Consider the following 13,322-nt stretch of genomic DNA (forward strand, 5'->3'; position numbering starts at 1 on the left):
TTTTCCTGTCTTTTAAAAATTTGACTAAAAATTATCTAAAATAGTTTATTGATATTTTCACAAAGCTTAAATTTCTCCCTTCCCCTTCCAGTTATTGCCTATTAAAAAAAGTATTTTTTTTAAAGAGGAAGCAAAAAACTAATCAGCAAAACTAATCTGTATATTAGAAAAAATCTGACATTATATGCAGTTTCACACTCCATAGTTAGTTTCGAATAACTAAGATCACCAACAAATGGCTCAGTAAGCACCAGACTGAAAAAAAAAAAAACATTTGTTATGCCTGCACTATATTTGGCCCTGGTTGAAATGATGGGGATTCAACTACAAAAATCAAGAGACCCTGCCCTCAAGGACCTTACATTCTACTAGACAGCACTGAGTTGAAGAGTAGTGGAAAGGGAAAAGTCTGAGGTTTGAGTCCTCTAATGTTGAATACAGCCAAGGAGCAATTGATCAGCTGGTCCTCCAGAATATGTGTTGATTTGATTCCAGAGCTAGAGATGAAAAGTGGGTGGGAGACACTGAGGCAGGGTAACTGGCTCCACTGAATGATGATGGCTGGAGGGCAGTGTGGTGATTCCGGGTCTCAGTCACATTTGGTGAACTCTCATTTGGTGGGTCCTCTCCTTAGGGTCGATTCTTTCAATACCACCTTTGGGTCATGTGGCATTGTGACTTGAACTTACCAATGGCAGGCAGCTCTGTGCTTCCTCACAATCTCCTTTTGCTGATTAAGTCCCTCAAGCCATTTTTGTTTTATTTCCAGGCCAAAGGTCGTTCTCCTTGGCCATAAAAATAGAAGTCAAAGCCAAGGACTTCCTAGCCTTTGTGCAATTTCATACAATGGCAAAGAACCTTCTTGGGCCCTGGATAAGGACCGTCTGCATAGCTGATACAGAGATTGGGGCACATTGGGTAGTGAGGATTTTTTTTTCCTGGGTGGGGGGGAAGCAGGATGACAGTTGATGTGTGTATCTGATATCTTTCCTGTCATAAACACGATTCCAGCGTAGTTACTTTTCTGTTTCTTTGCCCTGTTTACCCCAACAGACTGAGGTTCCCCAGGGGTCTTTGGCCCTGCCCTGGAGGGATCCCCCAAAGAGAGGAGCCAAGTTTTTCTGCTCTGATGATGACTCTCGGGGGCAGGGGTTACTTCTCGCTCTCACCCTGGGGCTCCCCAAAGGCAGGGTATCATATTCCTCCATTCAGGGTCCCCGGGGAGTAGTTGTGCTCTCCCTACGGAGGGGGGGATATAGCCTCCGCCATCAGAACACAGGTCTGGGGGTTCCTCTGGGAGGCAGCAATTGGAGCGCAGGGCAGGCCCCCAGGGCAGGTGCCGTGCCCTGCCCCCACTGCCTTTGGACCCTCTTTGCCAGCTGGCCAGAAGCCCAACCCCCTTTCGCTTCCTCCCGCAGCCATCGCTGCCACGGGTGTCCCCTCTCGCCCTTCTTTCCCTGCCTCCTGCCTGCAAATGCTTCTACACCTCCCCCAGCCTTCTGGACCATCTCCTCCCTTGGGTGCCCCACTCCCGGAGGAAGGCCCGGCCTCCTGGGCTCTGCCCAGCCCCGTGGGCCGGGTTCCGGCCTTCCTCCTTCCACGAGGCTCCCGGAGCGGAGTGACGGCGGGATGTCCGAGTCCTCTCCTCAGTGGTCTCCTTAGATGGCTGCAGCGCCCGCTCCCGCTCTCTGCCCCCTGCCCCAGCGGCCCCTCTTCGATCTCCTCATTTCCTTCTCGGCTTCTTAGGCCTTCGGGCCTTGCATGTGCTCTGAAGAGGCTGCGTCCCCGGCGCCCCGCCCCCCCATCCCCCCATCCCCCCCGCAGCCGCCAAGCTCCCCGAGGGCAAAGGTCCTTCGCCTCGGTCTGTGTGCGGGGCGCGGGGCTAGGCTGCGGCTGCGGGCGGGCGGGAGGAGCGGCACCTCCCGGGGCCTCGAGTCTCCAAGCCGCGGTCAGAGGCAGCTGGGCACCAACCCGAGCTCTGCGCATGCTCAGGCTGACATCGGGGGTGGTGTTGGGGTGGGGGTTGCTCCGTGTGGTGGGGGCTGCGCGGGCATTGTTTTAGAGGAGGGTTTGTCGGGACGGGGCGGCGGGGGCTCACCCGGAGCCGGGCGCGCGCACGCGGGAGCTCCCAGAAGCTCTCTGGCTCCTCCGGGCTCTTCCATTCCGCGGCTCCCGGCAGCCCCCGCGCGCAGAGAGGAGGGGGGGGGGGGCGGGGGGAGCCGGGGCTGGGGCGGAGGGGCGCCGGCGCAGTGCGAGGTGCGCGCGGGGGAGGAGTGACGGCGGGCGCGTCGGGGCGTGTCCGGGCGTGGCGGCGTCACGCAGCGCGGCCGGGCGGAGCGCCGCCGCATTGTTTGTTTCACGGGGGGAGCGAGCGAGGAGCTAGAGAGCGAGGGAGCTAAGGAGGAGGCACGGCCGAGGGTGCGAGCGAGCGGAGCGGACCGGAGCCGAGCGAGCGCCGGAGCCGAGCCGAGCCCGCCGCCGCCGCGCCCCCCACCCCCCCGCTCCGCCGCCGTCGCCGTCGCCTCGGCCCCGACCCCAGCCCTGGAGAGCGGCGCCGCGCAGCGCGGCCGGCCCGGCCCGGGCCCCCCCACGAGCCGGGGCCTCGCGTGACGAGCCGCCCCGCCGCCCCGCCGCCCTCGCCGGGCCAGGCCCGCCGCGCAGGCCCCGGCTCCGGCCCCGCCCGGGCCCCGCGCGTCCCCGAGGCCTCCGCGGCCGTTGGCGCCCCTAGCGCCGCCCCCGGAGCCGTCCGAGCCCCGGAGCCAGGTGGGTGAGACCCCGGGGGAGGCCCGGGAGGGACGGCCGGGCGGCGGCGGGAGGCGGCGCCATGTTTGCGGCCGCAGCATTGTCCGACCCGGCCCGGGGCTGTCCGGCCGCCCGCGGCCCCTGCGCGGTGGCGGCCCGGGAGGGGCCCGCCGCCCTCGGCCTTGGCGGGGGCGGCCCGAGCGCTGCCCCGGGGCCTTGGCCTCCGCCCTCCGGAGGCTCCGCTCCGGCTGCGGGCTGGGCGGGGGCGCGGAGGGGGGACCGGCGGGGAAGCCAGGGGCCGGGAGCAGCCAGGGCAGGGCCGGAGGCGGCCGGTTGTCATCCCCTCCCCTGCCGCCCTGGCTTCCTACGCGCCCAGACAAAAGCCGGGCCGAGTCGCCCGAACGCCCCCGGCGCTCGGGTGGGGGGCGGGGCGGGGGTCGTGGTCCGGTCCGCGGGCTCCGAGGCCCGGCCGGGGAGGGAGCCGGCTGCACAGAGGGCTGGCTCGGTGGGGACTTTGTCAAACGCCCCCCACTCGGGGCAGGGTCAGCGCCGGGGATTCGGCCAGCTGCCCCTCAGACCTTGTCACTCGTGGCCGGCCGAGGGCTCCTGCTTCACCTGTGGTCACTGTCCGTTGAAAATGGCAGCCGGCCGCCCAGCTGGGGACTTGGAGTGACCCGACAACTCTCTCCCGGGGACCTTGGTGCTGTCAGGCTTCTCACCAAAGTGATGTCACCGGTCCAGCCGGCCGAACTTGGCTTAGGAAGCCCCTCCCTAGGCACCGGTCACTTCACCTTTCTCTGCCCCATCCGTCCCCTGGACAGGGCTGTGGGGACGATGCCCCGCTACTGGCGAGGGTCAGTGTGTGATGGATCTGATGGACGAGCTTTGGAGAGCGTGCCCCCAAAGCCTGGCTCTTGGTGGGCTCCTGGGTTTGTTGCTTTGGGGGCTGGGCAGGAGCGAACTCCAGCAGCTGATGGATTGTGTTTTCTCAGTACAAAAGCGTGTTATTTGTGACCAAACCCTGCCCTCATTTCAGAGTGTGCTACGATAGGCTTACCAATTCCTGACTGTTTCTTTTTGAACTTTAAAGAAATCTGAAAAACAGAACAGAGATCATTCAACCCAAGGGGTGCCATCTAGTACGGTAGGGAAATTGTATGCAGGTGTCAAGGCAGTGGGGAGAGGGTCCTTGCTGTTAATGATTGGTCACAAGCCCAACAAGACCCAGCAGGTGATTATTTTCTCAGTGTCTGACTTCTGGGGAGGAAGGCTGACAGGACGCTGTACTGAGTCTGCCTTGGAAGAGAGGCAGTCTGGTTATTTGAAGCCTCTTCTTCTTTATCTTCTCTGGGTTGGTGTACCGTGATGTCTGCTCTTTCTTGTCTCCTCTAAGCATTTAGAAAACCTTTGCACACTGGTTGTCAATGTGGCTCTCCTCCTGCTGGGATTCTTCTTGTAGACTCCCTTACTCTTCTGGTCCCTTGGTTGACTTAACCACCAGCCAACCACCAGAGGGGAGAGAAGGAAAAGAAGAACTGGGGGAGGGAGGGGTCTAGTTAATAAGTTAATTTTGCCTTAAACCACTGTGCAGGGCAGGTCCTCATTGTCGCTTCCTGGTTGGTACAACCGGAAAAGCACTTGCCCAAAGACAGTCATTAATTGTGATTATATGATAATATGGGCAGCCGGAACTAGGTCCCACGGGCCAGAGTCTGTCGACCTCTCTTTCTCTGTCTCTCTGTTTCTTCCAGGATTTAATACCATTGGTATTTTGAGTTGGAGGGCCCCCCCCCCCCCCGCTTTATACCATATAATTCTGTTTGTTCTTTAAAATAAACTCAGATCAGACCACATGTCCCCGTGGATGTAAAATAGTTTTACAATGGTCTCAACAGTCAATAAACAAGAACATTTCCATATGTAAAAGACAGAAAGCATCTCAACCCATTAATGTATGTATAACGCCATTTTTGTCTGTGGGACCTTACGAACTTCCTTCTTGAACTTTCTTATTTTTGACATTTCTCCTCCCCACCATTGTTTACCAAGAGCCCTTTATCTACATTGCTTAGATTCCTGTTCCAGTAGGGCTGTCTTTAATTAATTAATTTTTGCCTCCTTGCCGGTTGCCCTCAGCAACACCAAAATCCCATGTCTTTGGAGGAGAGGACACTGGGTTCTGGGGCTAATTTGAGACTTGATCTTCTGAGATGAATAGATGTTCAAAACCTCTGCTTCTCAGGCAACATAAGGAATAAGCCTTCATGTAGCGCCTACCGTGTGCCAGGCACACAACCAGGCGAGGTGGCTGCTGTTCTTTTTATTTTCATTTTCCAGTCGGGGAAGCTGAGGCAAGGCAGTTCTGTGATTGGCCCACCCAGCCAGTAAGCGTCCGAGGGCAGGCTTTGGACTTGCACTGTCCTGACTCCGGGCCTGAGCCTCTAGCTGCCTCTCAGTTGTGTTTAAGGACCCTCAGACCCGTTGAGTGTGTGTCTTGTTGGGGTTTAGCTGGGCTGACCGGATCACTCGAAAGCGTTGACCTGAACTCTGCTTGTCATTTCAGGTAATCATTGCCAAATGAGGAGGAAAGGGCGATGTCATCGAGTATCTGCAGCCAGGCCCTCTTCTTCCCCGTGCAGCATTAAGCACTCCCCTGCTCGAGAGACCCTGACGTACGCCCAAGCTCAGAGGATGGTGGAGATAGAGATCGAAGGTCGCCTGCATAGGATCAGCATTTTCGACCCCTTAGAGATCATCCTGGAAGACGACCTCACAGCGCAAGAGCTGAGCGAGTGCAACAGCAACAAGGAGAACAGCGAGAGACCCCCGGTGTGTCTGCGCACGAAGCGGCACAAGAACAACAAGGTGAAGAAGAAGAATGACGCCCTCCCCGGTGCCCATGGTGCCCCTGCCGCTGCCAGCCCCCTCCCCGAGCCCCGGGTGCGCATCGTCGAGTACAGCCCCCCCTCGGCACCCAGGCGGCCTCCGGTCTACTACAAGTTCATCGAGAAGTCGGCCGAGGAGCTCGACCACGAGGTGGAGTACGACATGGACGAGGAGGATTACGCCTGGCTGGAAATCGTGAACGAGAGGCGGAGAGCTGACGGCGTGTCCGTGGTGTCTCAGAACATGTTCGAGTTCCTGATGGACCGCTTTGAGAAGGAGTCCTACTGTGAGAACCAGAAGCAGGGCGACCCTCAGTCCCTGATCGATGAGGATGCTGTGTGCTGCATCTGCATGGACGGGGAGTGCCAAAACAGCAACGTCATTCTGTTCTGCGACCTGTGCAATTTAGCTGTTCACCAGGAGTGTTACGGGGTGCCGTACATCCCTGAGGGCCAGTGGCTCTGCCGGCACTGCCTGCAGTCCCGCGCCCGGCCCGTCGACTGCGTCCTGTGCCCCAACAAGGGAGGTGCCTTCAAAAAGACGGACGATGACCGCTGGGGCCACGTGGTCTGTGCCCTGTGGATCCCTGAGGTGGGGTTTGCCAACACGGTTTTCATCGAGCCTATTGATGGGGTACGGAACATCCCCCCGGCCCGGTGGAAGCTCACGTGCTACCTCTGCAAGCAGAAGGGGGTTGGTGCCTGTATCCAGTGCCACAAAGCCAATTGCTACACAGCATTCCATGTGACGTGTGCCCAGAAGGCTGGCCTCTATATGAAAATGGAGCCTGTGAAGGAGGTGACGGGTAGCAGCACCACCTTCTCTGTCAAAAAGACTGCTTACTGTGATGCGCACACCCCTCCGGGCTGCATCCGCAGGCCTCTCAATATTTATGGGGACGTCGAGATGAAAAATGGGGTTTGCCGGAAGGAGGGAGCCGTCAAAACTGTCAGGTCGACGTCTAAAGTCAGGAAGAAAACAAAAAAGGCCAAGAAAACTTTGGCTGAGCCCTGTACAGTTATGCCCACGGTGTCCGCTCCTTATATTCCCCCTCAGAGGTAAGCAAGCCTGAGGGCTGGAGCAGGAGCACATCTCTGCTCAGTCAAAGCAATCCCAGAGGCGGAGAGGGGCCCCCTTCACACCCTGCACTTGGCCTGGCCGGGTGTTGGGAGGGGCTTCTGGGCATCAAGTCCTTGGGATGGAAACGAATGGGTAGTTTTTGGGCCGATGGATAGAGAACCCAGTAGCCCAGTGAAGAAAGTTCCCCAAGGCCCAAAGTAGATTTACAACCAAATATAGCAGAACAAAAGTCCCTCGGGTCAGCTGGGGTTCCCCTTTTTTTCTGATAGTGTCTCATGCCACTGGGTTCTGTTAGCTCAGAGTCATATGTTTAGATTCCAGACTTAGACCTGGAAGGGAGCTGGGAGGATTTAACCTTCAGGGGGGTAAACCGGGTCTCAGAGAACTCAAGTGACTTGTTCCAAGATGCACAGCTAGTTATTGGTGGAGCCAGGGCTCTGGTTCTTCTGATGGAATGGATATTGTTGTCATCCTAGGAGCTGCTGCAGACAGACACGTGGGGCCTGTCCCAGCTGGGTCTGTGGCCAGTTTGCATTTGATTCAGAAGGTGTTTGCTGAGTTTTGGTATCTGCAGCCGATTTTATGTGCTAATGACATGTTCTGTGTGCCCACTTAATTAAGGTGACTGACATTAATTAGCGCCCCCTCCCAGTTGTTTCCTTGAGGGGTCCTGTGCTCCTTCCTGCCTTGCCCTTTGTCTTCAACTGTGCCCTTTCTCATAAGGTAAGTGACAGGACACTAATAACCTTGCTAATAGCGTGTCTTTGGAAAGGAGGGGTTTACCTAGCCTGTGCTGACTCGGAATCAGCACCCGTTGCCAGGACTCAGTAATAATTAAGCAGTAAAGCATAGCACAATGGGAGCCTCCATCATTTTGTGTCGCTGGCTTTTCATGTAACGCGTGTAAAAACTAATGGCTGATTAGAGAAGAACTTGGAGAATTCGTTAACTTGAAGAAATTGTCAGAGTATTTGCAGATCCCTTTTAACGCTTCCCCAAATGCATTGTATTTGTATTGTCAGATGTACTGAAATACATTCCAAATTTATGAGTGATTGATGGCTCAGGCCCCTCTTAGCTGAAATGAACTTCGTGAAGCTTGCAGGTGGCCACCTGGGCACAGTGGTGAAATATCCCTTGAGCTTTGGCAAGAAAGCCGGACGGCTCACTTCCTATTAAGAAGGAGTGGGGAAAGTGACTGGAAGAGATCCCAGAGGGGGATCTGGAAGGGCAGGTTGTTTGGCTTCTGAAACAAACTTGAGGTGCTGTTTGAAAAGATGACATTAAAATTCTGGGAATTACTTCATGGGAAATGTTGTATTGAAATGATCTGAAAAGCTAAAATTGTGTCTGCATGCAGTGTTGGTGTTTGCCAGCTTTTTGATGTGTGTGGTTTCTAAAGTCTCACCAATTAGTCAGTCATGAGAAAGAGGGGAAGGTGTTGGGACTTAGTACACTTCTTGTAAGAGTCTGACTTGCCTCAGTTTCCTCATCTGGAAAGTGGGGATAATCAATTGTTTCCATCCACCGAGGGTTGTTTCACATGAGATCTTTGTATCCAGTTACAGAAGTGTCAGAAATTATCGCTAAATGAAGCATAGCTATTTAAACCTCTTAGAATTTCACACACTGAACGTATTAATCTGCTTTTTGGCAGCTTAGATTACTTTTAGCAATAAAGGATTTTAAGGTTAAAATGGAGACAACTGAAAGATTTGAAATGTGGAAAAGAAAAACCAAGAAGTCTGGCTTCCAGGAGTTTACAGTCTAATAGTGGAGGAGGCCACATGGAAACATCCGGGTACATACAAGAGAGACATACATGCAGAATGTATAGGAAGTAATCTGAAAGAGGAAGGCATCAGCATCTGTGGGAGAGGGGATTGGAGCTGAGTCTTGAAGGGAGCCAGGGAGACTGAGGCAGAGAGGAAGAGAAAGAGCATCCTAGGCCGTGGGACATGGGAGATGGCCCCATCCCTGAAATTAAGGTGTTGGAAGTCTGGAAAGGAGTGAAGGAACCAGGCTTTGAAAAACTTTAAATGTCCTAGAGCCATGGCTTCTATTTGGTGCTGGAGGGGAGGGCAGGTAGCAGGGCTCGTGGCTGCTGAGCGTAAAATGGACCAGAGACTTGAGTCAGAGAAGCGGTAGTGCTCTAGCTCTGCTCAGCACCAGGGTGTAGAGGGAGAGGAGGTTCCTGGTGGGAATGGTGAGCAGTCTGTGGCACCCGCTCTGAGGGAACTTAGGAGGGCTGTAGGAGACAGTGTGCTTTCTTTGTGGTGCCCAGAGCTGGGGTCTCAGTGAGGGCTAGACAAGGGAGAGAGGGTCAAGACGAGAGGAGGTTTGTTAATTACGGAGCAGGCATTCCAGAGGGCACAGAGAGCTCGCCGGCAGATCTGGAGCTGAACGTGGTGGGGAGGGGGAGGGCTGAGGGAGAGCCTCGTCCAGAACAGTGACTGAGATTTTTATGTCAGCTCCTGGAATGTGGTGAGTATGAGGAGATGCTTTAGGCTGGGTCTCAGTGGTCAGAGAGCAGGAAGGCGCTGAGGGAGGCCTGCATGTAGGAGCTGGCCAGGGACCTTGCTTGTCCTGGGTAGGGCCCTGGGGGCAGTGGATGGAAGAGGCAGTGAAGATCCTGGGGCAAGACGCATGGGGGTAGAAGGTGGGGGAAGGGAAGGGAGGAGACTCGATTGAGCACTTTGTGTGCCAAGCACCTGACAGGTGTTTCCATTTGATCCCTATGACAAGCCTAGGTGGTAGGGGGTGTTACGATCCCCATTTCCAGTTGAGGAAACTGAGGCTGGCCTGGGTCACAGAACTAGGAAATGTCTGAGGTTGACTTTGAACTCAGGTCTCTGAGCCGAGACCCATTACTCGGCCACCTTACTGTGCTACAGGGGATGTCGGAGAGGCCATCCAGGATGGTCCAGGAGTCTTGGCTGTCATGTGCACGTGGTACCTGGTTTGTAGAACCTGTATATTGCTCATAAGGATACCGATGCTTTGTCTTCCTGGGGGTGGGGTGGGAGGGAAGCTGTGGCCTCATTCACACCCAAGTACAAGTTGAGAACCTTTTCACTCTGGGAATAAATGGAATGACTTCACTGCTGAGTGCAGAATATTATGGGCTTGGAGAGGTAGAAGAGACCGGAGAGGGAGAGAGTCTAACCTTCTATGTTCCTCCCCTCAAACTCAGGCCTAGAGATGGCCATTGACTTGCCCAGGGTCCGATTTAGCCGAAGAAGCCCAGAGGCTTCGGTTCTTGGGGCTCTGTCAGCCCCGAAGATGCCAAAGATTTTCTGTCTAATCTGGGGTCCTTTCCGTAGAGGAGGGGGTGAAGGAGATAGGAATATTTGGCCTGGGGACGTGGTCACTGTAGTCAGCTATCTGAAGGACTGTAGGTGGGGGGGATTAGGTGGATTTTGTTTCCTCTGGAAGGGAAGAGCTAGGATGAAAGTACCAGGGAGGTAGATCGCAGCTTATGTGAGGAAGCTCTCTGCAAATGGAACGGGCTGATCGTGGAGGTGGTGAGCTCCCTCCTCCTGAAAGGAACGCTTTCAGCAGAGGCAGTGTGACCTCTAGTCAGGGATGTTGTGGGCTACGATTCTTGATTCAAGGCTGCCTTCCAAGGCCATCTTGTTTTAATTGGTCAGTGGTCAGTTTGTTAAGACCTACTATGTGCACGACATCATGTTAAGGACTTACCATGTGTGTGGCAGCTAGCTAAGCACTGGGGATACAAAGAAAGGTAACGGATATTCCCTGCCCTTGAATTCACAATCAGTGGTGCAGACAGTGGGGCAGATAGGAAAGAATCAGCCAGCCTTAGCAATAAGAGGGGCAGGGAGAGGCTTCCTGCAGAAGGTGGGATCTTAGCTGTCTGGTGCTGACATGAAGAGGGAGGGCGTTCCAGGCCTGGAAGTGCACATGCTGGGAGGGGGAGAGTCTTGTGTGAGAGATAGCAAGGAGGAGGCTTGATTGTGTCTGTGGGGGTGACGTGGAGGCAGGAGGGAGCCATAGGAGTTTGAGAGCAGGTGTGTGCTTTAGTATGATCGCTTCGGTGGTGGAGCGGAGGCTGGCTTGGAGAGGGGAGAGACCGGAGGGGGTCGGTCTGGCCATGAGGGGGTGGGTGGTGCCAGTGTCAGGGAAGAAGAGGGAGTGTAGTGCAGTGATGTTACAGAGGTGAGCTCGGCACCTGCTTGGATATAGGGGTGAGAGAAGGATCAGTGGAGGTGGTCGGGAGGATGGGGATGCCCTCCGCAGTGGTTGGGAAGGCAGGAGGAAGTCATGAGTTCTGTTCTGGACGTAGTGAGTTTAAGATGTCTGAAAGGCAATTGGAGATGTGCGATTGGAGGGCAGCAGAGAGTTTGGGGCAGGACAGGTACCTGCCTCTAGATGGTAATCATGGGAGTCTTCTATTTCACTTGACATGGACTTGGCACTTGGATATGATCTTTAGTCTTGGAGGAGAAGGGAGACAGCAGGATGTCACCAATGGGACTGGACTGGAATGAGGAGGCCCAGGCTTGAGCCTCTCACTCAGCAATTGTTGGACACTGGGCTGGTCACCTGAGCTCCCCATTGGGAAAAGTGGGGAAAGCACTTGCATGGTCTCTGCCAGTAGGGCCAGTGTGAGGGTCAGGGGAGAGAAGATTGGGCTTGAGTCCTGGTGGGCCTGCTCTGAGCAGAGCTCTGGCTCCGGGCCGTGTGAGCCGCAATCATAAACATGGCCTCCTATGGAAAGTTCTTGAGTCCCTTAGTCTAGGTGACGTTCCATCCCATGGGGATGATCAACAACTTGGTTTTCCCCTCAGCGGTCTGTTACCCACCCAAGCAGTTTCTACTCTCTTGTTAGGGACAGCAGCAGTCCTGTCTTGGGAGCTCGAAAGCCAGTTTCTTAGTTCAGTTGTCTCTATCCTGAGCCTTCTACAGACAAGCTTAGAGACAGAATTCCATGTTGGAGTGTGGAGGCCTGGGGTGAAGGTCTGAGGTTTTGTTGCTTCCTCTTAGGATTCAGTGACTTGTGGGGGAGTTCATTGAGGAAGTTCTTTGCAGAGATGAAGACTCCGATGTGTTTTATCTTGACTTTTCTTGAGTGGTGGGGTGGGGGGGGGAGGACGACACACGTAGATTATCACCCCAAACCGAGGCTCCAGGTGTTGACATAGCTGGTTTTTGGCCAGGGTTCCAGGCCCCAACAGGACCATGGATCTCTTGGAGCCCAGTGAGTCACTCCCTGTTGGTGCTGGGGTCCAGGAGGCTGTGGAGCCGGAGAAGGGGCCTGCATGTGGCCAGGTGGCTGGTCTTTGCTGTTCTGGGGTTTTTGCTTTGGAGTTGGTTGGGGAGGACTGTGATGTGGGTTGGGGTATGACTGTTAAGGCTTGTGGAATACCCTGCTCAGGGCTGGGGCTGGGGGTGGTACCTTGGAGATGGCAGTCGTGACCAGTGTCATCATGAAACCCTTTGCCAATGCTGGTTTGGTGGCCGAGGCTTTTGTCCCTGAGGGGGTCATTCCAGTCATTGTTGATCTTTTTTATGCCATACTGTCAGTTGCAGTTGTTTTTCCGGGAATGGGCAGGGATGGGCATCACCTGTTCTTTCAGCTACTCGTTAGGAGGGACGAGCCCTTCCCGTCTGACCCGAGGCCACCCAGGGCTGCCAGCTGTTGCTAAAACCCCAACTTTCAGCTGAAGATCTGGGAGGGTTTTTGAGGCTGGCACTGTTCTGGGTTAGAGTGGACAAGGAATGCCTCCAAGGATGAGTACATTTGGATATAATGCTGAAGGGCAGGGAAGTGAAGGGAGAAGAGATGGAGCAAGATCCAAAACCAGCCCGTGGCTTGATGGCCTTCTCTCCGATCTGTAGACAGCCAGGTTGTTCCCAATGGAATGCACCTCAAATTTGTCTACCATCCCAGCTGCTTTCGTTATTTGAAAGGTCATCCTTCACCTGATCCCCCCTCCCCCCTATGTCCCCTTATGTGTCTCCTTATGCTGCTTACAGACTTGAAAGATGGGGACACAGCAGGACATATGGGATGGTGAGGAGAGGCCTTCATTAGCTGGGTCCTCACTGCTCCTATGGGAGGAATGAACTGTGGTGGTTTATCTTGAAATGGATGAAAATGGATGAATGTTAACTTCGAGAAATTGGTACCTTCCTGTGGGAGATAAAGGGAGAGAATGTTTGTGCAAGCACTGGTGTCATCTGCCCTGGGTGTCAGGCACAGAAATCCTCTTCTAAAGCTTCCTGGAGCCTCTGACTTTCCGTGTAGCAGATGAGATGTGGAGCCAAGGCTTTCCACAGCTTTTTGGTGTCAGATGACAAACATCTGTATGAGGGAAAGTGTCCTTGTTCCCATGGGAGGCGCCACAGGCCCATCACCGCTCAGACTGTCTTCAGACTTGTGTCAGAGCACTGAGCAGAAGCAGTTGGTAATTTTCTGAAATGATAGCTGCCAGTACAAAGGATTGTGTTGGTCATTTGAAAAGGGCTTTAAAAGGAAGGCCCTGTTAGCTTGAATTAGGCCTGTCAATTGATGCAAAAATATTAACATTTGTACTCAGAAACAAAAGTGTCCATCCTGCTCTGTCTTTGCTTTTTGGATTAAAAAAAAA

The 13,322-nt window shown here is 54.6% G+C and overlaps 1 protein-coding gene across 3 annotated transcripts in view; it reads left to right on the forward strand.

The window, feature by feature from the left end:
• Positions 1-2,689: 2,689 nt before the first annotated feature.
• The window catches only part of BRD1 (bromodomain containing 1), a 69,787-nt gene continuing 59,154 nt past the window's right edge, over positions 2,690-13,322 (forward strand). For all 3 annotated transcript variants that reach the window (XM_036760127.1, XM_036760128.1, XM_036760129.1), the window contains exons 1-2: positions 2,690-2,763; positions 5,306-6,686. In XM_036760127.1, coding sequence (XP_036616022.1) covers positions 5,320-6,686 — 1,367 coding nt within the window. In that variant the 5' untranslated portion in view covers positions 2,690-2,763; positions 5,306-5,319. The remainder of the gene's footprint in view (positions 2,764-5,305; positions 6,687-13,322) is intronic.

The sequence above is a fragment of the Trichosurus vulpecula genome, chromosome 5 (genome assembly GCF_011100635.1).
Source record: "Trichosurus vulpecula isolate mTriVul1 chromosome 5, mTriVul1.pri, whole genome shotgun sequence".
Taxonomy (NCBI): Eukaryota; Metazoa; Chordata; class Mammalia; order Diprotodontia; family Phalangeridae; genus Trichosurus; species Trichosurus vulpecula.